The 26,277-nt window shown below is 37.7% G+C and overlaps 1 protein-coding gene and 1 non-coding gene across 8 annotated transcripts in view; one reads left to right on the top strand and one right to left on the bottom strand.

Moving 5' to 3' along the window:
- ASCC1 (activating signal cointegrator 1 complex subunit 1) overlaps nucleotides 1–26,277 on the top strand; it is a 102,487-nt gene that overhangs the window by 5,487 nt on the left and 70,723 nt on the right. For all 7 annotated transcript variants that reach the window (XR_006270869.1, XR_006270870.1, XM_043476647.1 and 4 more), the window contains exons 4-5: nucleotides 1,682–1,779; nucleotides 6,639–6,817. Coding sequence is in view for 5 of the 7 variants with exons in the window: in XM_043476647.1 (XP_043332582.1) it covers nucleotides 1,682–1,779; nucleotides 6,639–6,817 (277 nt within the window). In the remaining 2 variants the exon portion in view is untranslated. The remainder of the gene's footprint in view (nucleotides 1–1,681; nucleotides 1,780–6,638; nucleotides 6,818–26,277) is intronic.
- Nucleotides 15,790–15,896, bottom strand: LOC122446964. The gene has a single exon (XR_006271094.1). It is a non-coding gene; the product is annotated as a U6 spliceosomal RNA (small nuclear RNA).

Here is a 26,277-nt window from a genome sequence, read left to right on the forward strand (position 1 = left end):
TATAGCTACCCAGGTGATTGCAGTGTGTAGCCAAGATTGAGAACCACTTGATCTGGCAAGAATTTCCACTTATACAATACGGAGTCATCCTTTCACTGTTTATCTGTATTATTTTAGTGAATGCTTTAGACTTTCCGTGTATACCTCTTTTGGGTCAGTCTGTACTCTTAACTGGAAGGATGCCATCATGGGTTTAATGAGGATGACATGGGCTGTACTGAGCTATGTGCCAGTCATTGGGAAGTCCTTTTATATATGATCACATCTAAGCCTTACAGTCTGCCTTATGATATTTAGGTATTATTCACTCCATTTTTTTAAGTGAAGCAGTAGGCTGAAAGTGGTTAAATGACTTGGCCAAGGTTTGTTTGCCTCTAAAGCCTCTTTAACCTCAACCACTTCCCTTTCTAAGGTGCCTAGACTATTAATAACACTTCGAGCCAACTACTTTATGAGAGGTTTGTCCACTAGCCATGTGCTAACAAACAGGAAGCTGACTGAAAACACCCCTTTATTGATAAGACCTGGAAAGACAAAGGCTGAGGGAGTTGGTGCTACATAGTCCCTAGCTCAACACAGAGAAAAACCACATGGAAACTGGAGTTCCCGTCCTCTTCTGAACATCTTGTTTTATAAAAAGTTGGCTTACTACAATAAATCTTAATGGAAATAATCAGACTTGGTTATCCCATGTAAAAATAAACACAGAATTTTAGGCATAGTCATCAATGCTGTTGTGTACTGTAATTGAAATCATTGAAGTCAAAATGCTGTTGATGAGGAAATCAACTTTATGGTCCTATGATGGTCTCTTAGCGCTTTGTATAAACTCTGAAACTTTTCTCCTGGGATCCAGTAGTCTCATTTGGTTTGATACATCTAATTACTATGGGTTCCAGAATATAGCTTTGGATGGTCAGAATTATTTATACTAGGAGGCCTAGGTAAGTAATGTGAGCCAATAGATGATTGGAGTCAATAAAAGACAGTAGGAAGTGGCAGGGATTGTGATGAATTCATATTCCATTTTCAGAAATGAGCTCATGTTCCAGCCTATTTTTGCCATTGAGTAGTCAGATCTCCCAATTTTTTGAAAGAATTTAGAAATCTGTATTTTTTAGGTGAAATTTCCCAATTTTTAGGTGAAATCTCCCAGACAAGACATGTCTGTGTGTTTGAATTCAGCCTGAGGGTTACTTCTTTCTGTGCTTGCCTCTGTCTTGGTTGGTGGACCCTGCTCTTTGCTAAGCTCTTTAGCATTATTTAATTAATGAAGGATAATTCCCGTAGGATGAATTCAAAATGTAGTTAATTTGCTCTCTAAGAGGGCAAGATTTTCCCCCTTCAAACTGTAGACCCATTCAAGTGGCCAATGAGACTATGCTAGCTGTTCTTTCACTTAACTGCAGACCCAGAATCTAGTTTTGAGAAGCAAACAGGCATTGGGTATAATTATTCTTTCTATGCTTTGAATTGGCTGTAGGACATTGTTTTGTCAGTGAATATAATGCAACATGTTCTATAAAGCTATATGACTTGTAATTTCCTCTACAAATACTGAATTTTTACTGAAGCACTCTTCTATGAGGGAGTATCTCTGGCCACATAGGATTTAAATATGTTGGAGTTCTTTATTCTGGTATATTTTGACTTACATTAATTAACTTTCTCTATATTATAGGCATATTGTTGGAAAGAGAGGGGACACTAGAAAGAAACTAGAAGTGGAGACCAAAACTTCCATTAGCATTCCTAAGCCTGGACAAGAAGGAGAAATTGGTGAGACTCTATATATGTTTGCAGTCACTTTTGTATGTGTATGGAATAATGTGACCCAGCTGAGGTGTTTGATGATTATATTGTTTGTGTGGGTCTGTAGCTATTGTCCTTTTTATATCAGTATCAGTCTCTCAGATGAGGAAAGATGTACTTATATAGCATTATCTTGGTTGAGTACCTGGGCCTTAATTTGATACTTTACTACACACTGATGGAGTAAAGCTTCCAGATTTTGTTGTGGATTAGGAGATTTCTTGTATGCTTCAGTAGCTTGAAATGGAGTTTGTGAATTATTTCAAGTTAGAATTAGAGGAAAAAAGTGAGATCAGCAAGTTTGAAATGAAGCTCAGCCCTTTCCCTATTAGTTATCTTGTTTTTATCTTGCTTTGTAGACTAGGAAGGAAATTTTAAGAGTAATAATTAAAACAACAGTCTGATTCAAGTAAGTGTTCAGGTGAGGAAAAATAGTTTAGCAATGGAAGCCATGTCAGAAAGTTCTGTACTAAAGCATCAATGTGAACGAAGGGCACAGACTTGTGTTGTAACATGACTTTGAGTGAGGGATACAGAAGGGACAGAATTTTTAAAACAGTAGGAATTTTTCAGCGTCAGGCAAGTGCAGCAGCCTCCAATAATCCATATTCCATAAACACTCATGGATTGTATTAAGTTTTAGGAGAAAAGAATTATAAGTACTCTTCTTATTTTGTTCTATGTAAAAATAATCACTGTGGCAGATAAGTAGCAGTTGACTTGAGAGTGGCGCTGTCCAGAAGAACTTTCCATGATGGTGGGTATGTTGTATGTTTGCACTATCCAAAGAGCCACTAGCCAGTTGTGAGTGAGTACTTGAAATGTGGCTAATGTGACTGAGGAACTGAATTTTAAATTCTAGTTAATTTTAATTCATTTATCTTTTAATTTAACTAGCTGTATGAGGGCTCCTATTTTGGACAGTGAAGTGCTGGAGTTTCCCCCAGCCCCTTGGTAATGAGTAAACGCTAACTTCACAACTTTAATGACATTTTTGAAGGACTCTCTTTAATAAAAATAGATATTTAGTTCATTAGAATTACTGTTAAAAAAAAAAGCTTGTGTCTTTCTTTAAGTGTTAAAGTTCAGGTTGCAAATACTGAAGTAATTTTATTAATTGCATTGAAGCTTATTTCATCCTTTTTCTGATTTTAAAGTTAATACATGCTTTCAAAAAGAAAAGCTTGTAGAAATTATATGTAAAGTATAAACAGAAGTTTTTTATGTTATGAACTTCAGCCATAATTGTTGCTATTGTTGAATCTATTCCCCATTTTTTTTCTATGCATATAGTAACAGATGGCTAATAATTTTTATTTTGGTAAAAATTTATAACATGCAATAAATGTGAAGACCTTAGCCATTTTAAGATACTGGAGTCGTTCCAAAACTTATCCAGAAAAGGTTAGACAGGTTATTGACTTAGAAAGCCAAAATATTTCAGTGTGAATAATAACGGTGTTTAATTGTTAAAAGAAAGAATTTAGTGGAACTAATTTAATTGAAAAACAAGAGGATAAACTGGCTTATTGGTCTTGTAGGGAAGTAAAGTATATAAAAAAATTGAATTTACTGGTTACAGTAAATTGGGTTCTGATGTGAAATCAAAACTGCAGTTGCATTGGTGTGGTATATGCTGTAATTAGTTGTTTTGCCTCTCCTAGATTAGAGAAACTAGAGAAGAAAATGATCTGATAGGTTTCAGTTTGTCCTCTAGATAAGAATTTGGTCTAGTCTGTTTTGAAGCCTCAGGCAGTGGGATATAAGAATGATTTTTTTGTGCATGTTTCAACTGTATCCGACTCTTTGCAACCCCATGGACTGTATTCGGCCAGGCTCCTCTGTCCATGAGATTCTCCAGGCTTTTAAAATGATTTTATCATTTTAGTTATGCAGTTGGTTTTTATAAAGTTCCACATCAGTGCCTTTGTTTTCTTCCTCTGTATCTCTTGTAGTCCTTAGACCCATGTCAAGTAAATTCTGGTGTCCTCAGATATTTGTAGTTTTAAGAATATTTCTAACCTCATCATATTTGCTCTTTAGTCATTGTTTGCTCAACTTCGAATCTTTTTCTGGAAATAAGTCTGAGCACCTTTGACATGCCCGTAGCAGTTTTCTGTGTTAAAAATATGAAAACATCTTATTAGTCTTATTCTCTGCTGAACTACCTTCTTAGTGCAAAAGGACAGATACAGTATTTTGTACTAAATTTTTATAGAGCTAAACATAAACAGGAGTTTTAAGCTTCCTTCCCCAGCATACCTTTTTCTTTTAGTTTCTTACCATATTTTTTTCCTTGTGCAGGGATAACTATAATTTCTACTTTACTTTAACTTTGTTCCAGTTTACCATTGAATCCTCCTTTGTCAGTATTTCTATGGCACATTATTTGAATGCCTGCTCGGACACTTCCCTTCACTGGGCATTTGAATCTTTTGGATTCTCAAAGTATTCTATTGTAAATAAAATTATATCATCAAAAAAATACCATGTCTCTACTTCTTAATTTTTTTGTGCGTGCTTGCCAGGTCGCTTCAGTTATGTCTGACTCCTTGCGACCCCATGGACTGTAGCCAGCCAGGCTCCTTTCCTTTGTCCTTGGGATCCTCCAGGCAAAAATAACTGGAGTGGGTCCCCATGCCCTCCTCCAGGGGTCTTCCCGACCCAGGGATTGAACCTGAGTCTCTTATGTCTCCTGCATTGACAGGTGGGTTCTTTACCACTAGCGCCATTTGGGAAGCTCTCTTACATTTTTTGGTTATGACTTATGTCAATTTTCTGTTTAGACAAACAGTTTCTAGGCTTTCTGTTAATTCATTCGTGTGTGCATGCGTGAGTGCTCAGTTGCTTAGTTGCGTTCGACTCTTTGTGACCCTGTGGAATGCAGCCTGCCAGGCTCCTCTGTCCATGGGTTTCTCCAGGCAAGAATACTGGAGTGGGTAGCCATTTCCTCTTGCAGGGAATCTTCCCGACCCAGGGATGAAACCAATGTCTCCTTAGTCTCTAGCATTGGCAGGCAGATTCTTTTATCATTGGAATCCCAGTACATTCATAATTTACTTCTTTTCCATCTTGTTTCTTTACAACAAAATGGGTATGATAATTTCATTTTTATTAAAAGAAAATAGCTGTTCTTATAGAAAATTTCAAATGCTTTAATGGGAAGTATTAGGACAAATAAGTGGAATTATTTGTTTAACTTCTGCAGTTGCTTGGAAGGAGCAAGCTTTGTGGTCTTGAAAGTACGTAGCAGATTTTGCTACTATTAATTCAGAAATCTGTCCTTTCCTCTTTAATAAATACTCCATTGAAATGCCAGTTTTGTTCATTGTTCCTATCTTCTACATCATTCCTTAGTTTCTGTTTTGAACCAAGCACTGCCAGTTCTGGAACCTAGAGGTTTAATCTCTATTAAACAGAGGTTATGTAATCCTTAAATGATTTTTTTTTCTTTACAGATTGTAGTATAAGGTTTTGTGGTTTTTCCCTTTATTTTCATTTATGTATAAAGACAGCCCAGATCAGAGAAGACCAAATTACACTAAGGTGTGGAAATTTGATATCCATATATACAATGTAGATATAGATAAACATTTTAACTTTAACCTTGTATTTTTTCATACAGTTAGGGTAGGATCATATATATTGTAGCAGATTCTGTTTTGCTCTTTTATTATAGCAAATCACTAGAAATTTTGCCACAGTATTTTTTAAAATTGAGGTAAAATTCACAGAACAGAATACTCCACTTTTTTTGTTCTTAATTTTTATTGTTTGAATTTCTCTGTAATATATTGTTCTTTTCTTTAAAATGGTAGAATATACACAACATAAATTTACCATTTAGACCACTTTAAAGTGTTGAATCGAGTGGCATTTAGTACATTTACGGGCTTCCCTGGTAGCTCAGACTGTAAAGAATCTGCCTGCAATGCAAGAGACTCGAAGTTCGATTCCTGGGTGGGGAAGAGCCCCTGGAGTAGGAAACATTTACAGTTGCTGGACAACTACTGTCTAGTTCCAAAACATTTGTCAGCCAAAAAGGAAACTTCATATCCATTAACCAGTCACTCGCCATTCCTCACTACTCCCAAGATCTTTGTTACCACTAATCTACTTTCTCTCTCTCTGAATTTGCCTGTTTAGATAGTTCCTATCCATGAAAACATGCAGTATGTGGTCTTTTGTGTCTGACATCTTTAACTTAGCATAATGTTTTCAAGATTCATCCATGTTTTTGCATGTATGATTACTTCACTCCTTTTTTTTTTTTTTGCCAAATAGTATTTCAGTGTATGGTAATACCTAATACCACGTTTTATTTGTTCAATAATTGGTTAAAGGACATTTGTGTTTTTCCACCTGTTGGCTGTTGTGAATAAAGCTGTTACGAACATTTGTACAAGTTTTTCTTTTTTTTTTTGAATACCTGCTTTTACTTCCTTTGAGTTTCTACTTAGGAGTGGAATTCCTGGGTCATGTGATATTTGTCTGTTTAATTTTTCATGGAACTGCCAGACTTCTACATATCAGCTGCACCATTTTACATTCATACTGGCAAGGTATGAGGGATTACTTTGTAGCTTTTGAATTCATTTTCCTGCTTCATCAGGTGGTCTTAAGGTTATTCCGTTTAAACCTCATTTCTGCTTAGACTGGATTCATTAACAGCTTTCTTACCCTTGGTATTGTCTGCTGTTCAGAATTGTGTACACATTCATGACAGTTTTGTTCCCCAGAGATAACAGTTTTAAGAGGTCACCTATTTTACAACCAGTTGTTGGTCCTTGAGCGTGTTAAATCTTTTTTTCTTTTTTGCTTAATAGTAATCACTGGCCAGCATCGAAGTGGTGTAATTTCAGCCCGAACTCGGATTGATGTTCTTCTGCTCACTTTTAGAAGAAAGCAGCCCTTCACTCACTTCCTTGCCTTTTTCCTCAATGAAGCTGAAGTTCAGGAACGATTTCTGAAATTCCAGGAGGAAGTACTGGAGAAGTGCTCCATGGTAAGCAACAAATAGAACAAAATGAAAAGTTCTTCTACTTTTTTATACTTTTTCAAGTATAAGGAAGAGTACAAAAATGGCTTGTATTTCAAACAGTAGAAATATACAAATCTATTCTCCCACTGAAAAAGGGAATCTTTTCTGATGGTTTCTTTTAATTCTGAACTGAAAAAGGTATCTACAGATGTATCAGCACATAAGTTTCCATGTATTACAGAAATATCCTCTAAAGGATGACCCAAAAGGATCATCCTAATGTACCTACCATTCTGCACCGTGTGGGTATATTTTTATGCATTTTAACACATGTATAGATTTCTGTAGCCACTTAACCACAATCAGGATACAGAACAGCTGTACTCCCCCAAAAAACTCCCTCATGTTGTCTGTTAGAGTCACCTCTTCCTCACCTGAAACCTGGGCAATCACTGATCCCTTCTTGGTTACTATTAGCATTGTCTTTCTTGAGAATGTACTGTATGTGAGACTGTTTTTTCTTTTCCACTAAGTATAATGGCTGAGTTGTGTATTTCAGTAGTTTATCCTCTTTCATTAATTTGTTTCCAGTTTTTGGCAATTATAAGTAGAACTACTATAAACATTTGTGTACAGGTTTTTTTTTGTTTTTTTGTGTGTGTGTGTACAGGTTTTTATGTGAACATAGTTTTCATTTCTTTAAGTACTCAGGAGTGGGATTGCTGGGATATATGGTAGGTGTATTTTTAACTTCATAAGAAACTACCAAACTGTTTTTCAGAATACCTTTATTGCCTTACACTCCCATCAGCAGTATAAGAGAATTCCAGCTGTTCTGCATCCTTACCAGTATTTGGTGGTGTTGGCAGTTTCATTTTAGCCATTCTAATGAGTGTGTAATGATATCTTACGGTGGTTTTAATTTGCATTTCTTTAATGGCTAATGATGTTGAACATCTTTTTATTGTGTGTTTTTTAACCATTCTTATATCTGCTTTGGGGATGTGTTGACTTTTTTTTTTAAGATTTATATTTTTATTTATTTTTTTATTGTGGTGTGTCTTTGTTGGTCACGCAGGCTTTCTGTAGTTGAAGTGAGCAGGGGCTACCCTTTGTTGCAGTGTGTGAGCTTCTCATTGTAGTGGCTTCTCTTGCTGTGGAGCACAAGCTCCAGGCGTGTGGGCTTCAGTAGTTGCAGCGCATGGACTCAGTAGCTGTGGGATCTTCCTGGACCAGGCAAGGTGGGTTCTTAACCACTGGACCACAAGGGAGGCCCACGTTCACATCTTAATGCACAACTTAAAATTGTTTTCTTACTGCTGAGTTTTGAGGGTTCTTTTGTAAATGTTACACATGCAAGTTGTTTCAGGGATATGTGATTTCCAAATATTTTTTCCCAGGCTGTAGCTTATCTCTTCATCCTCTTATCAGTGACTTTTATAGAGCAAAAGTTTTAAATTTTGATGAAGTCCAATTTATTAATTTTTCCTTTATGGGTTGAACTTTTTAATGGCTTTTTGCATAGCCCCAAGTCGCAAAGGTTTTCTCTTAGAATTTTTATGGTTTTGCTTTTTTACACTTAGATCTGTGATCTAGTTAATTTTTGTATTTGTTTAAGTTGTAAGGTTTAGGTCGAGGTTCATTTTTTTTGCATATGGGTGTCCATACTGTGTTTTCTCAATCTTGTAGTAAAGAGAGGAATAAAAGCGTGTGGATAAAATAGAATGGTGGTTAGTATTTTTTTTTGTTCTTGAAACAGATGGACCTACATCTGATTCTGGGTTCTTCAATCTGTGTAGACTCGAACAAGTGAACCTCTCCAAATTTTTACAGCCTGCTTTGGAGAGTTGTAGGGAGGATTAAATGAGATAACATATAGTACTCAGCATGGTGCTGGATACATAAGAAATGTTTAATAAAAGGTAACTGCTATTCCTGATATTTTTATGACTGGTTAGGTTAAAAGTATTAGTATTACTTGGAGTATTCAGAGTAGATGAACACTCTATTTGATAGTTGTGGGCAAGGTCAGCAAAAATGATTTGGTGAGAATTTTTGTAAGATCCTTTCTTCTTTTCCCTTTCCTTTGTCCATCCTGTCCATATTGCTCAAGCTGGGTCTTTAGGTAGTAGGTAGAGTGAGATATAGGTATGCAGATATAGAAGTATTTGAATCCAAGTACTTTTGTGGGATGGGGGTGACAGTTGATCAACTTGATTATTTAAGATGATAAGAAGATACAGACTGGGCAAATGTGAGTAGACAGTACAGAACTGTATAATCTCAAAGTTTCTTACTTGGCATTTATGTGCTAGAACAAAGGTACATCTGTAAGTTCAGTACTCAAATACTATACATATGTGTGTATCCATGCATACATATATATGATTAGAAAGCCATCAGAATATTACTAATTGTCATTAGTCAACCACCAGAGTATCTTTTTTCCCCTTAAAATTTCATAGCAAGATGATCTCATTCTCAGTGGGAGTGGAGGGTAGGGTAGGAGAAGATCAGAAACACTGAACTTTCAGTATGGTTTGGATAAATTTTGTGGGGGTCGTGCTGGTAAGTTTTGGAATTGTTTTACCTTGTAAATACCACTTATTGAAGCTCAATGATTATTTATTTTTTGAAATATTACAAATACCTGATACGTGACAAGCAGATTGTAATAATTGGCATTTTTCTTTCTCTCGCTCTCTGTATACGTGTGAATGTTTCTCACTTTTCTTTTGTTTCCTGGCACGGGCTGAAAAGGAATAAATATTGGAATGATTACTTTAACTCAGCTGGAATGAGATTGGCCACTATGTGTATCATGCTGGCCTTCATCAGTCCCAAGTACTTCCTTCCTGCTCTCAGGGAGACTCCACACTGACATGTCTTCTTCCTGCTTTTAAATCAGATCTTGATAACAGCAGGGAAGTAAGAACAGCATAAAACAGTAAATAAGGAACCATTATCTACCTATTACATGGAAGAAAGTTTTACTGTATTTCATTCTAATGTTAGACCGATAAGCAAATGGCTATAAAACCATGCAGGCATTTTCCACTGGTACTCTGCTTTTATTTTTCCAACTGAGGAGAGTTCTTTTCTGGTAACTTTGAAGAATGTATACCTGTTCATTGAGATATCAGTTGTTTCCTGAAAGACCGTGTGGCTCTCAGTCTTATTTTGATTCCTCTGACACTTATCTGACATCTCTGATGAGAGTTTCTTCATCTCTAAAATAGGAGTGGTCTTAGCATTCTCTTCCTTATAAGAAAGATCTCTTGGTATAAAGTTGGCTCATACATTAAAAAAATTTACATATGTTTGTATTATATATATTTATTAAAATTGTTACACACACTGTTTTCTAATTACCTTTGTGGTTTTTTTTTTTTTTTTGGCTGTACGTGGCTTTTGGTATCTCAGTTCCTTGACCAGGGATGGAACCAGGGCCATAGCAGTGAGAGTCCGGAATCCTAACCACTAGGCAACCAGGGACCTCCCTATCTTTTTGATTTAACAACATGTTTTGGGTCAATATATATAAATCTAATCGGTGCCTTTAGGTGCTGTAAAGATCCTAGTCTATGTATGTACCCTAACTTATTTCATCAATCCCCTGTGATGGACCACTAAAGGAAATTATTTCTATTAAATAATGCTATAATGAACATTTTTGTAAATACACCTTTGTGTTTTTGGCTCACAGTTTCTTTGGGGTACATTTTGGGATAAATTCTTAGAATTGGAATACATGGGTTAGGGGGATGTAAACTTAAAATTTTTTGATGGTTTTTTTCCATTTTATTTTAAAAATCAACTTTATAGAGTTACAACTTACAAAGAATATAATGCACATATAATATAAAGCATTATGCTTAAAATATAAAGCATATTTTAAGAATATGCTCTGAGTTTTGACAGACATAAGACATATACAGCTGTGCAACAACCATCAAAAACAAGATGTAGAACATTTCCATTAGCCCAAAAAGTTCCTTTGTATATCTTTGCAGCCACTTCCACTTCCTGCCAGTTCATCTGCTGATGATTCCAGCCAACCACTTATCTGCTGTTACTATTGGATTTCCCTTTGCTAGAGTTTCATGTAAATGGAATTATGCAGTATATAGTCTTTATGTTGTTGTTTGGTTGTGCCATGCAGCATGTGGGATCTTACTTCCCTGACCAGCGATCGAACCCATGCCCCCTGCAGTGAAAGCACGGAATCTTTACCTCTGGGAAGACCCCGGGATATAGTCTTTGTGACTTTTATTTTTTTTGTTCAGTGGAACATTTTTGAGCTTCATTCATGTTGTGTGTGTGTTACAGTAGTTCGTTTCTTTTTATTGTTAAGTATATTCCTTTGCATGAATGTACCAAAATGTGTTTAGTTCAGCTCTTTGGGTGGTTTCTAGTGTATTATAAATGAACCTATTTTAATCATTTGTGTAGAAATCTTTATGTTAAGTATGTTTTTATTCCTCTTGGGCAGGTACTTAGGAGTATAATTGTTGGATCAAGTGCAGATACATGTTTAATTTTATAGAAAACTGTTAAAACTATTTCAGGTTGTGGTTGTGCCTCTTCCTACCACTAATGATGTATGAAGAGTTTAGGTTCAACATTTGGTGGTGTCTTATTTTTTAAATTGTTCATTGAAGTATAGTTGATTTACAGTGTTCTGTTAATTTCTGATATATAACAAAGTGATTCACTTACACATACATCATACACATATTCTTTCATATTCTTTTCCCTTATGGTGTATTATAGGATATTGAATACAGTTCCCTGTGTGATATAGTAGGACCTTGTTGTTTATCTATTTTATATATAGTTTGTATCTGTTAATCCCAAACTCCTGATTTCTCTCTCACTAATCCTTTTTACCCTTCGGTAATCATAAGTTTGAGTTCTATGTCTGTGAGTTTGTTTGTTTTGTAAATAAATTCATTAGTATCATATTTTAGTTTCCACATGTAAGTGATGTCATATGATATTTGTCTTTCTATTGGATATATGGCTAGGACCTTGAATAGAGTGTTGAGTAGAAGATGTGAGAGAGGACATTCTTTCCTTCGTGTCTGACTCTTTGCGACTCCATGAATCGTAGCACGCCAGGCCTCCCTGTCCATCACCAACTCCTGGAGTTTACTCAAACTCCTGTCCATTGAGTTGGTGATGCGATCCAGCCATCTCCTCCTCTGTTGTCCCCTTCTCCTCCTACCCCCAATCCCTCCCAGCATCAGGGTCTTTTCCAATGAGTCAGCTCTTCGCATGAGGTGGCCAAAGCATTGGAGTTTCAGCTTCAGCATCAGTCCTTCCAGTGAACGCCCAGGACTGATCTCTTTTAGGATGGACTGCTTGGATCTCCTTGCAGTCCAAGGGACTCTCAAGAGTCTTCTCCAACACCACAGTTCAAAAGCATCAATTCTTATGGCACTCAGCTTTCTTCACAGTCCAACTCTCACATCCATACATGACCACTGGAAAAACCATGGCCTTGACTAGATGGACCTTTGTTGGCAAAGTAATGTCTCTGCTTTTTTACACTTGATCTTAGCCAAAAGGCCGAGAAGCGATGTCTCTGCTTTTTTAATATGCTATCTAGGTTGGTCATAACTTTCCTCCTAAGGAGTAAGCGTCTTTTAATTTCATGGCTGCACTCACCATCTGCAGTGATTTTGGAGCCCAGAAAAATGAAGTCAGCCACTGTTTCCCCATCTTTTTGCCATGAAGTGATGGGACCAGATGCCATGATCTTAGTTTTTTGAATGTTGAGCTTTAAGCCAATTTCTTCCCTCTCCTCTTTCATTTTCTTCAAGACCTCTTCACTTTCTGCCATAAGGGTGGTGTCATCTGCATATCTGAAGTTATTGATATTTCTCCCGGCAATCTTGATTCCAGCTTGTGCTTCTTCCAGCCCAGCGTTTCTCATGATGTACTCTGCATATAATTTAAATAAGCCAGGTGACAATATACAGCCTTGACGTACTCCTTTTCCTATTTGGAACCAGTCCATTGTTCCATGTCCAGTTCTCTAACTGTTGCTTCCTGACCTGCATATAGGATTCTCAAGAGGCAGGTCAGGTGGTCTGGTATTCCCCTCTCTTGAAGAATTTTCCACACTTAACTGTGATCCACACAGTCAAAGGCTTTGGCATAGTCAATAAAGCAGAAATAGATGTCTTGCTGGAACTCTCTTGCTTTTTCGATGATCCAGCGGATGTTGGCAATTTGATCTCTGGTTCCTCTGCCTTTTATAAAACCAGCTTGAACATCTGGAAGGTCACGGTTCACGTACTGCTGAAGCCTGGCTTAGAGAATTTTGAGCATTACTTTACTAGCGTGTGAGATGAGTACAATTGTGTGGTAGTTTGAGCATTCTTTGGCATTGCCTTTCTTTGGGATTGGAATGAAAACTGACCTTTTCCAGTCCTGTGGCCACTGCTGAGTTTTCCAAATTTGCTGGCACATTGAGTGCAGCACTTTCACAGCATCATCTTTCAGGATTTGAAATAGCTCAACTGGAATTCCATCACCTCCACTAGCTTTGTTCATAGTGATGCTTTTTAAGGCCCACTTGACTTCACATTCCAGGATGTCTGGCTCTAGGTGAGCGATCACACAATCGTGATTATCTGGGTCGTGAAGATCTTTTTTGTACAGTCCTTCTGTATATTCTTGCCACCTCTTCTTAATATCTTCTGCTTCTGTTAGGTCCCTACCATTTCTGTCCTTTATTGAGGCCATCTTTGCATGAAATGTTCCCTTGGTATCTCTAATTTTCTTGAAGAGATCTCTAGTCTTTCCCATTCTGTTGTTTTCCTCTTTTTCTTTGCACTGATTGCTGAGGAAGACTTTTTTTTATCTTTCCTTGCTATTCTTTGGAACTCTGCATTCAAATGGGAATATTTTTCCTTTTCTCCTTTGCTTTTCACTTCTCTTCTTTTCACAGCTATTTGTAAGGCCTCCTCAGACAGCCATTTTGCCTTTTTGCATTTCTTTTCCATGAGAATGGTCTTGATCCCTGTCTCCTGTACAATGTCATGAACCTCCATCCATAGTTCATCAGGCACTCTTGTCTGTTCAGATCTAGTCCCTTAAATCTGTTTCTCACTTCCACTGTATAATCGTAAGGGATTTGATTTAACTCATATCTGAATGGTCTAGTGGCTTTCCCTACTTTCTTCAATTTCAGTCTGAATTTTGCAATAAGGAGTTTATGATCTGAGCCACAGTCAGCTCCAAGTCTTGTTTTTGCTGACTGTATAGAGCTGCTTCATCTTTGGCTGCAAATAATATAATCAATCTGATTTCTGTGTTGACCATCTGGTGATGTCCATGTGCAGAGTCTTCTCTTTGTTGTTGGAAGAGGGTGTTTGCTATGACCAGTGCGTTCTCTTGGCAGAACTCTATTAGCCTTTGCCCTGCTTCATTCTGTACTCCAAGGCCAAATTTGCCTGTTACCCTAGATGTTTCTTGACTTCCTACTTTTGCATTCCAGTCCCCTATAATGGAAAGGACATCTTTTTTGTGTGTTAGTTCTAGAAGGTCTTGTAGGTCCTCATAGAACTGTTCAACTTCAGCTTTTTCAGCGTTACTGGTTGGGGCATAGGCTTGGATCACCATGATATTGAATGGTTTGCCTTGGAAATGAACAGAGATCATTCTGTCGTTTTTGAGATTGCATCCAAGTACTGCATTTCAGACTCTTTTGTTGACCGTGATGACTACTCCATTTCTTCTGAGGGATTCCTGCCCAGAGTAGTAGATATAATGGTCCTCTGAATTAAATTCACCCATTCTAGTCCATTTTAGTTCGCTGATTCCTAGAATGTCGACATTCACTCTTGCCATCTCCTGTTTGACCACTTCCAATTTGCCTTGATTCATGGACCTAACATTCCAGGTTCCTATGACTATTGCTCTTTACAGCATCGGGTCTTGCTTCTATCACCAGTCCCATCCACAACTGGGTATGGTTTTTGCTTTGGCTCTATCCCTTCATTCTTTCTGGAGTTATATCTCTACTGATCTCCAGTAGCATATTGGACACCTACCGACCTGGGGAGTTCCTCTTTCAGTATCCTATCATTTTGCCTTCTCATACTGTTCATGGGGTTCTCAAGGCAAGAATACTGAAGTGGTTTGCCATTCCCTTCTCCAGTGGACCACATTCTGTCAGACCTCTCCACCATGACCCGTCCATCTTGGGTGGCCCCACACGGCATGGCTTAGTTTCACTGAGTTAGACAAGGCTGTGGTCCGTGTGACCAGATTGGCCAGTTTTCTGTGATTATGGTTTCAGTGTGTCTGCTCTCTGATGCCCTCTCACAACACCTACCGTCTTACTTGGGTTTCTCTTACCTTGGATGAGAGGTGTCTCCTCACGGCCACCCGTCCTGACCTTGGACGAGGGGTGTCTCCTCTCAGCCGCCCCTCCTGACCTTGGACAAAGGGGTGGCTCCTCATGGCCGCCCCTCCTGATCTTGGGCGAGGGGTGGCTCCTGTTGGCCCTCCCGCACCTGCAGTTCTCTATCCTAGGGGAACAGTACTCAGTCTTTCACTATTACTGTTATTATGTTTTTGACTACACCACAGAGCATGTGGGATCTTAGTTTTGTTGCAGTGAAAGGGCTGCATCTTGACTGCTGGATTGCCAGGGAAGTCCTCAGTCTTTTATTATTAAGTTTTACAGATGCTCTTTATCGGTTAAGGAAATTCCATTCTCTTCATAGTTTGCTGAGAGTTTAAAAAAAAAATCACAACTGAGTATTAAACTTTGTTAACCTTTTTTAATATGAGATTTATGTATTTTCCTTCATAGTATAAATACACTTGATTACATTTATTAATTTTTTTCTGAAGTTTTAGTTGTGCAAATTTTTTTTTAATCTTTTTCTTTTTTCATTTATTTTTATTAGTTGGAGGCTAATTACTTTACAATATTGTAGTGGTTTTTGCCATACATTGACATGAATCAGCCATGGATTAAAAATATGGAACGCTTCACGAATTTGCGTGTCATCCTTGCGCAGGGGCCATGCTAATCTTCTCTGTATCGTTCCAATTTTAGTATATGTGCTGCCGAAGCGAGCACACATTTATTAATTTTTTTAATGTTAAGCCAGTCTGGCTCTTTAGATAACCTCACTTATTTTTGATGTATTATAGTTTTTATATTTTCCTGGATTTGTGCTCACTTTAGCAACACTTATACTAAAACTGGATTTTGATGGATTTGATTTATGAGAGCTTAATTATTAAGGAGTTTTATATCTGTGTTCATAAGAGATACTGGTTTTAGTTTTTTTGTGATGTTTTCACCTGTATGTGTCAGCTTCAGGTGGGCAGCACAGTGATTGTTATATGTGTGTATATATGTGTATTCTTTTTCAGATTCTTTTCCATCATAGGTTGTTACAAGACATTGAATATAGTTAGTTCCCTATGCTATATAATAGGTCCTTGTGGTTTATTTATTTTATACATAATAGTGTGTATATGTTAATCCCAAACTCCTAAATTATCCCTAACTCTTACCTGCCACTCCTGCTGTACTTTCTGGTAAACAAATTTGTTTTTTGTGTCTGAGTCTATTTCTGTTTTGTAAATAAGTTCATTTATATCACTTTTTTAGTCTTCATCTGGTTTTGGTATTAGGGATAGTACTAACCATCTGATTAAAAACCAGATTGGTCAACTGAGTTAAGAAGTGTTCTCTTCTAACTTTCTGAATTCATGTAAGTTTGTATAGGTATTGTTTTTCCTTAAATGTTTAAGAAAATTCATCATTGAAGCCATCTAGATATGTAGGTTTCTATTGTCTGACTCTGCGACCACATGGACTGTAGCACACCAGGCTTCCTTGTCCTTCACCATCTCCTGGAGTTTGCTCAAACTCATGATCTTAGTTCTTTGAATGTTGCATTTGAAGCCAACTTTTTCACTTTCCTCTTTCACCTTCATCAAGATGTTCTTTAGTTCCTCTTTGCTTTCTGCCATTAGAGTGGTGCATCTGCTTATCTGAGCTTGTTGATCTTGATTCCAGCTTGTGATTCATCTAGCCCAGCATTTCACATGATGTACTCTGCATATAAGTTAAATAAGCAGGGTGACAATATATAGCCTTGAAGTTCTTCTTTCCCAATTTTGAACCAGTCCGTTGTTCCCTGTCAGGTTCTAACTCTTGCTTCTTGTCCTGCATACAGATTTCTCAGGAAGCAAGTAAGGTGATCTGGTATTCCCTTCTTTTTAAGAATTTTCCACAGGTTGTTGTGATCCACAGTCAAAGACTTTAGTGTAGTCAACAAAGCAGAAGTAGATGGTTTTCTGGAATTCCCTTGATTTTCTTGTGATCCAACGAATGTTAGCAGTTTGATCTCTGGTTCCTCCTTCTTTTCCAAATCCAGTTTGTATGTTTAGAGGTTCTCGGTTCACATACTGCTGAAGCTGAGCTTGAAGAATTTTGAGCATTACTTTGCTAACATGTGAGATGAGTGCAATTGTGCAGTAGTTTGAACATTCTTTGGCATTGCCTTTCTTTGGAATTTGATTGAAAACAGACTTTTTCCAGTCCTGTGGCCACTGCTGAGTTTTCCAAATTTGATGACATATTGAATGCATTGAGTACAAAAAAGATCTTCACGACCCAGATAATCACAATGGTGTGATCACTCACCTAGAGCCAGACATCCTGGAATGTGAAGTCAAGTGGGCCTTAAGAAGCATCACTACGAACAAAGCTAGTAGAGGTGATGGAATTCCAGTTGAGCTATTTCAGATTGTAAAAGATGATGCTGTGAAAGTGCTGCACTCAATATGCCAGGAAATTTGAAAACTCAGCGGTGGCCACAGGACTGGAAAAGGTCAGTTTTCATTCCAATCCCAAAGAAAGGCAATGCCAAAGAATGCTCAAACTACCGCACAATTGCACTCATCTCACACACTAGCAAAGTAATGCTCAAAATTCTCCAAGCCAGGCTTTAGTAATACGTGAACCGTAAACTTCGAGATGTTCAAGCTGGTTTTATAAAAGGCAGAGGAACCAGAGATCAAATTGCCAACATCTGCTGGAAAAAGCAAGAGAGTTCCAGCAAGACATCTATTTCTGCTTTATTGACTATGCCAAAGCCTTTGACTGTGTGGATCACAGTTAACTGTGGAAAATTCTTCAAGAGATGGGAATACCAGACCACCTGACCTGCCTCTTGAGAATCCTATATGCAGGTCAGGAAGCAACAGTCAGAACTGGACATGGAACAACGGACTGGTTCCAAATAGGAAAAGGAGTACGTCAAGGCTGTATATTGTCACCTGGCTTATTTAACTTATATGCATAGTACATCACGAGAAATGCTGGGCTAGAGGAAGCACAAGCTGGAATCAAGATTGCCGGGGAAATATCAGTAACCTCAGATATGCAAATGACACCACCTTTATGGCAGAAAGTGAAGAAGAACTAAAGAGCCTCTTGATTTAGAAAGATGGTAATGATAACCCTATATGCAAAACAGAAAAAGAGACATAGAAGTACAGAACAGACTTTTGAACTCTATGGGAGAAGGTGAGGGTGGGATGTTTCAAAAGAACAGCATGTATATTATCTATGGTGAAACAGATCACCAGCCCTGGTGGGATGCATGAGACAAGTGCTCGGGCCTGGTGCACTGGGAAGACCCAGAGGAATCGGGTGGAGAGGGAGGTGGGAGGGGGGATCAGGATGGGGAATACGTGTAAATCTATGGCTGATTCATAACAACGTATGACAAAACCCACTGAAATGTTGTGAAGTAATTAGCCTCCAACTAATAAAAAAAAAAAAAATGGTTGACAAAAGAAAAATAAAAAAAATAAAGAGCCTCTTGATGAAAGTGAAAGAAGAGAGGGAAGAAGTTGGCTTAAAGCTCAACATTCAGAAAACTAAGATCATGGCATCCGGTCCCATCACTTCATGGCAAATAGATGGGGAAACAGTGGAAACAGTGGCTGACTTTATTTTTCTGGGCTCCAAAATCACTGCAGATGGTGAGTGCAGCCATGAAATTAAAAGACGCTTACTCCTTGGAAGGAAAGTTATGATCAACCTAGACAACATATTAAAAAGCAGAGACATTACTTTGTCCACAAAGGTCTATCTAGTCAGGGCTGTGGTTTTTCCAGTGGTCATGTATGGATGTGAGAGTTGGACTATAAAGAAAGCTGAACGCCGAAGAATTGATGCTTTTGAACTGTGGTGTTGGAGAAGACTCTAGAGAGTCGCTTGGACTGCAAGGAGATCCAACCAGTCCATCCTAAAGGAGATCAGTCCTGGGTGTTCATTAGTAAGACTGATGCTGAGGCTGAAACTCCAATACTTTGGCCACCTGATGCGAAGAGCTGACTCATTGGAAAAGACCCTGATGCTGGGAAAGATTGAGGGCAGGAGGAGAAAGGGACAACAGAGGATGAGATGGCTGGATGGCATCACCGACTCAATGGACATGGGTTTGGGTGGACTCCGGGAGTTGGTGCTGGACAGGGAGGCCTGGCGTGCTGCGGTTCATGGGATCGCAAAGAGTTGGACACTGCTGAGCGACTGAACTGAACTGAACTGAATGCATTACTTTAACAGCATCATCTTTTAGGATTTGAAGTAGCTTGGATGGAATTTCATCACTTCCACTAACTTTGTTTATAGTACTGCTTCCTAAGACCCACTTGACTTCATATTCCAGGATGTCTGGCTCTAGGTGAGTGACCACACCATTGTGGTTATCTCAGTCATTAAGACCTTTTTGGTATAGTTCTTCTGTGTATTCTTGCCAACTCTTCTTAATCCCTTCTGCTCCTGTTAGATCCTTGCCATTTTTGTCCTTTATCTTGCCCATCTTTGCATGAAATGTTTGATTGGTATCTCTGATTTTCTTGAAGAGATCTCTAGTCTTTCCCATTCTGTTGTTTTCCTCTATTTCTTTGCATTGTTCACTTAAGAAGACTTGTCTCTCCTGGCTGTTCACTGGAACTCTGTGTTCGGTTAGGTATATCTTTTGTTTCTCCTTTGCCTTTCACTTCTTTTTTTTTCTCAGCTGTGTCTGGTGCTGAAAGTAAAGTCTGATGCTATAAAGAGCAATATTGGATAGGAACCTGGAATGTTAAGTCCATGAATCAAGGTAAATTGGAGGTGGTCAAGCAGTAGATAGCAAGAGTGAACATTGACATTTTAGGAATCAGTGGACTGAAATGGACAGGAATGGGTGAATTTTGTTCAGATAACCATTATATCTCCTACTGTGGGCAAGAAATCCCTTAGAAGAAATAGAGTAGCCCTTATAGTCAGTGAAAGAGTCTGAAATGCAGAACGTGGGTGCAATCCCAAAAACAACAAAATGATCTTGGTTTGTTTCCAAGGCAAACTATTCGACATCAGAGTAATCCAAGTCTAGGCCCTAGCCACTAATGCTGAAGAAGATGAAGTGGAACAGCTCTGTGAAAATCTACAAGACCTTGTAGAACTAACACCAAAAAGACATGTCTTTTCACTGGAGGGTATTGGAATGCAAAAATTGGAAGTCAAGAGATACCTGGAGTAACAGGCAAGTTTGGCCTTGGACTACAAAATGAAGCAGGGTAAAGGTTAACAGTTTTGCCAAGAAAACATACTGCATAGCAAATATCCTCTTCCAACAACACAAGAGATAACTCTACACATGGACATCACCAGGTTGATTATATTCTTTGCAGCCGAAGATGGATAACCTCTATATACTCAGCAAAAACAAGACCTGGAGCTGACTGTGTCTCAGATCATCAGCTCCTTATTGCAGAATTCAGGCTTAAATTGAAGAAAGTAGGGAAAACCACTCGGCCATTCAGGTATGACCTAAATCAAATCCCTTATGATTATACAGTGGAGGTGATGAATAGATTCAAGGGATTTGATCTGGTAGACAGTGTCTGGAGAACGATGAATGGAGGTTCATAACATTGTAAGCTTCTGAAAAGGTTTTAAATTATGAATTAAATTTATTTAGTCGAGTTAGAACTATCCAGATTATCTACTTTTTGAGTATGTTTTTGTAATTTGTGTCTTTGAGAGAATTTGTTAGTTTCATCTACAGTTTTTGAATTTCATTAGATGGAAGTGTTCATAATATTTTATTATTATTCATGTCTGTCGCCCTGAAGTGATGTTCCCTCTTTTCTTGCTGATACTGGTAATTTGTGTCTAGTCTTTTATTCCTGATCTCTCTGGCAAGAGGTTTATCAATTGTATTGATCTTATAACAAGAACAACAAAAAGCTTTTGGTTCCATTGATTATTCTCTGTTGTTTGTCCATTTTCTGTTTCATTGACTTCTGTTTTTATCTGTATTGTTACATTTCTTAAGCATAACTTTGGATTTAATTTGCTCTTTTTTTTGGTTGCTTAATGTAGTAACTTAAATTACTGATTTGAGACTTTTCTTAGTATTTTAGTGTTTTAAAAGTATTTTAAGTAAACATTTTTGAGATAATTGTCAACTCATTTGCAGTTATAAGTCTTGTGATTTATTTCATCCATGTTATTTAGAAGTATGTTGTTTAGTTTTCTACTTTTTTTTTTTGTTATTATTACAGATATCTCTGTTACTGACTTACAGTTCGATTCTGTTTGTCAAATAACATTCTGTATGATATCAGTTCTTTTAAATGCATTTGTACCTGTTTTCTGTTACAGAATATTATCTATCTTGGTAAATGTTCTATGTGCATTTAAAAGGATGTGTATTCTGATGTTTTTTAATTGATCCATAAAACTATAAATATACCATCTAGTTGTTAGTGATCATTGTCTTGTATATCCATATTGATTTTCTGTCTCCTTGTTCTGTTAATTACTGAGAGAGGACTGTTGAAATCTCCAACAGTAATTGTAGATTCATCTATTCCTCCTTTCAGTTGTGACAGTTTTTTCATATCTTCTTGGCAGATCAGTTCGTTTATAATTAGGGAGTGTCCCTCTTTATCCCTGACAATATTCCTTATTCTGAGATCTGCTTTTTTAGATATTAATATAGCCATTCCAGCTTGCTTTGATTTGTATTTTTCATTGTATATATTTTTTTATTCTTTTATTTATTATATTTAAATTAATTGATTTGTTTTTGACTGTGCTGGGTCTTCGTTGATGGTTTCAGACTTTCTCTAGTTGCAGCAAGCGGAGGCTAGTCTCTGTTGCCATGCCCAGGCTTCTCATTGTGGTAGCTGCTCTTCTTGCGGAGCATGGTCTCTGGAGTGCTTGGGCTTCAGTAGTTGTGTTATGTGGGTTTAGTTGTGGTACACAGGCTTAGTTGCCCCATGGCATGTGGGATCTTAGTTCCTAGGCCAGGAATTGAACCCATGTCCCCTGCATTGTCAGGCAGATTCTTAACCACTGAACCTCGAGAAAGTCCCTAAGTAGATTTCTTAAAGATAGCATATAATTGATTTTTTTAAAAACCTGGTCTGTCATCTCTTCCTTTTAAGTGGAATGACTAGATTGTTTACTTTTAATGTAGTTGTAGACATAGGTGGGTTTAAGTCTACCATTTTGTGATTTTTTTTTTGTCTTATCTTTCCTTTGTTCATTTTTTCCTACCATTTTTTAGATTGAGGGTTTTTAAAACTTTCATTTTCTTGACACTGTTGGCTTATTAGCTACAACCATTTTATTTTTTAGTAAATGTTCATAGGTTTACAATATTTATTTAATTCATCACCTTCAAATAATATTACACCACTTAACGTATAATTTAAGAACCTCACAATATGTCATCTTTTTCCTCCCTTCTGTCCTTTGTCTAATTATCATTAATCTTGCTTCTATTTATAAACAATTTTCTGTAAGATTTCTTATAATTTGCTGGTCCTGGATACACTTTCAGTTTTTTTTTTTGTATGAGATTCGTCTTCTTTTTTGAAAGGTAATTTTTACTGGTTATAGGATTCTTTTTCTTTTGGAATATTTTTAAAAATTATTTATTTATTTACTTTTGATTGGAATGGGTCTTGGATGCTGTATCCTTCTTCTCATCAGCATTTTCCTCAGGCTTAGCATCCACTGGTGATTCTTACCTGATGTTTACCATGTTGCTTGCAAAATGATTCTAGCATTTGGTCTACATTTAGGATTCGATTTTCTGCATTCATTTGTAAGCAGGGGACCTTTCTTCTCACCTTACTTTTAAATTTATTTGTTATGGGTGTGATTTCGTAAATTTTATTTTCCAAGGGCTTATAATTTACTGTTGTGCTTAATTATTTTGATACTTAAATTGTCTCAGATTTATCTTGGGGGTCCTCTGAAGCCTTTTCTGGGGATGCATTTTCTTTGCCCTGTATTTGTACTTTTGTTCCATTTCTCCCATATATATGTATACATGTTTGCTTTAAAATATCTTAATTTCTCTTAAGGTCTCACCCTGTGCCTCCCCTCAGCGCTTTAGTTATTCTGTTGCATTCTCCTGCCTGTAATCTCTTGTCCCCAGTAACCAAAAGATCTGCCGTCTCTTGTAGTTCCTTTTCTCCCTCTGCAGGCAAGTAACACTTCTTACAGTGGCCTCCAACCTGGTAGCCAGACTATGCTTCTGTCCCCAACAGCACTGCGAGTTAGGCAAGACAGAAACCAGTTCCTCAGGCAGCCTCCTAATAAGCCAGAACGTTGCAAACCACTTTCACTCTTCCTTCTCCCCTGTTGGAGAGGCAGAAACTGGGTGGCTTCCTTCTGATCTGTTGTGATGTCCTAGGGCAGAGTGTAGGGCAAGGGATAGATAGAAAACATGAGGGTTCCTGCCATTTTGAGTGCAGTTTTCCTTTGGTTAGGCATTTGTTTGGTAATTGCAGGTTCTTAACTCATTTCTAGCATTCTCTCAAAGCTACTTTTGTCCATATGTTGTTTATTTAGTGTTTCTGTCTGGGAACGAGAGCTTGATTCTTCTTGTGTGATTGCCCCCTCTTCCCAGTCCCTAACAATCACTAATCTACTTTCTGTCTCTATGAATTTGCCTATTCTGAATATTTGATAGAAATGGACTCATACAGTATGTGGCCTTTTGTCTCTGGACATCTTTCATTTATAATGTATTTAAGATTTATCCATGTTTTATCATGTAGTGCTACTTCATTTCTTCTAATGGCCAAGTAATATTCCATTGTATGGCTATACCACATTTCGTTTATGCCTTCATCACTTGGTGATTATTTTGAGTTGTTTCTGCTTTGGGCTTTTATAAATAATGCTGCTATTCATACATGTTTTCTTGTAATAATTTGTAATATCGTAAACAAGGCTGGGTTTACCATTATCTTTATTCATTTAATTGATCTGATAAAAAAAAGATAGCTCTTGCATTATGCTAGACAGTGTTCTCAGTGCCTCCTTTTCTTATTTTGTGTCATCGTCAGTGTATCCCTTTAAGTTAGATATTGCTTTTCCATTTTACTTATTAAGAAACTGAAGTTTAGAGATAATTTTCTCAAGGTGCCACAGCTAGTAGGTCCATCATGCTAAGCAGGATAGATGATGCAAAGTTGTGTAGGTCCTAGTAATGGCTGCAGTTTATACAGTCCAATAGAACAGATAGATGAAATTAGTTCTTGGAGTCACTGTGGAAAAATATTTGAATGGGGAAAAAAAAAAAAAAACCTGTTTAGGGGCTTTCCTGGTGATCCAGTGGTTAAGACTGTGCTCCCAATGCAAGAGGCACAGGTTCAACCCCTGGTTGGGAGACTAGGATCTCACATGCTGCACGTCATGGCTAAAAACAAAACCTTAACCACAAAGACTCCGAAAACTGTTTAAATTGAAGATCTTTTGCTCATCTGTAACCACTTGCATCCGTCTTTCAGCAAGATTTTCCTTGGGCCCAACCTTGACTGGAGTTGGGTGGTAATTTGCACAGCATGGGCTTCCCCAGTGGCTCCTACGGTAAAGAATCTGCCCCCAGTGCAGGAGAACTGGGTTTGATCCCTGGGTCGGGAAGATCCCCTGGAGAAGGGAATGGCTACTCACTCCAGTATTCTTGCCTGGTGAATTCATTCCATGGACAGAGGAGCTTGGTGGACTATAGTCCATGAGTTCACAAAGAGTCGGACATGACTGAGCAACCGACTCGTTCACTGAGCATTCAAAAAAGCTCCACAGAGTCTTCCCAGTTGTGCTTGGGTTTTTCAACTCCAAATCATATTCTGTTCCCTAGTAGTTAAAAAAAAGTTATCATGTGGATCAGATGTTAAAAAGAAGGACTTCTGTTCATATCCATCTTCACTCCTGAATCGGGACTGAAGGAGGTGAGATTCTTTATCTTTTAAAAATTCATTGATATTATCAATTTTTTTCTTTCTTTGAGAAGGGGGATTTATCCTTCTTTGTAGCTGTGCCAAGTATGTGAAGTTCTTTTGGGATCTCTGAGGTGAAATAGGAATATAGGTAATATTGAAAAAGGAATTTATTAGTTTACATTTAAATCTTGCTCTACTATATTAGGTTTCTACTGCTATGTAATAAATCACCACAGTCTTAGCAGTTTAAAACCACACCCATTTATCATCTCACAATATTGTAGTAGTTTTGTAGATCAGAAGACCTGGTGGACTCTATGGCATTCTCTGCATAGAGTCTCACAAGGCCAAAATCAAGGTATTGGCCAGACTGATCTCTTATCTGGAGGCCCTGGAGGAGAATCCACTTCCAAGTTCATTCACATTGTTGGCTGATTTCAGTTCCTTGTGGCTGTAGGTCTGAAGTCCTTGTTTCCTTGACATGTGGCTGTTCTCGTTTCTGTCATGTCCTTTTTGTGCTTCATATCTCTGACTTGTGCCACCAGCCAGAGAATACTCTGCTTTATAAAGAGCTCATGTGTATAGATCAGACTTACTGGGATAATCTGCCTATATTAAGGTCAGCTGTGCCATATAATATAGTATAATCAGTGATATCACATTCATAGGTTCTATCCACAGTCAAAGGGGATTCTACGAGGTTAAGGGTCTTTGAAGGTCATTCTTAAAATTCTGCCTATCATAGCTATTCATGTTCATTTTAAAACATTGTGGTAAAGGTCATATTTTTGATTCAGCAGACGACTTTTCTACTCCCAGGTTTCATCCTTCCCTTCCCTCACCCTTCCTAGAATTCTTTTCTTCCTTAAAATAATGGGCCCCTTTTCTTTCTTTATTTGATAGTATGCTTGTCCTTAATCTCACCCTTGACTCTCTTAAGGAAACCCTGTATTTACCTTTTAGAATAATGTTTCCTGAAATCATTTTCTTTTCTGCTGATCAATCATGTAAGAAATGTTGTTTGACTACAGACATTATCACCGTCATCCTTGTGCTTCAGCTCACTAAGCCTGAGTATTTAATGCAGGATTTAGCTACTCACAGACATCAGCAAGGTATTTTCATCTGTGTGATCTGCAGATGAACTGCACTTTTTCACTGTTTCCTATCTTGCATTAAGATTCAAAGATGTCTCGTTGTCC

The sequence above is a fragment of the Cervus canadensis genome, chromosome 8 (assembly GCF_019320065.1).
Source record: "Cervus canadensis isolate Bull #8, Minnesota chromosome 8, ASM1932006v1, whole genome shotgun sequence".
Taxonomy (NCBI): domain Eukaryota; kingdom Metazoa; phylum Chordata; class Mammalia; order Artiodactyla; family Cervidae; genus Cervus; species Cervus canadensis.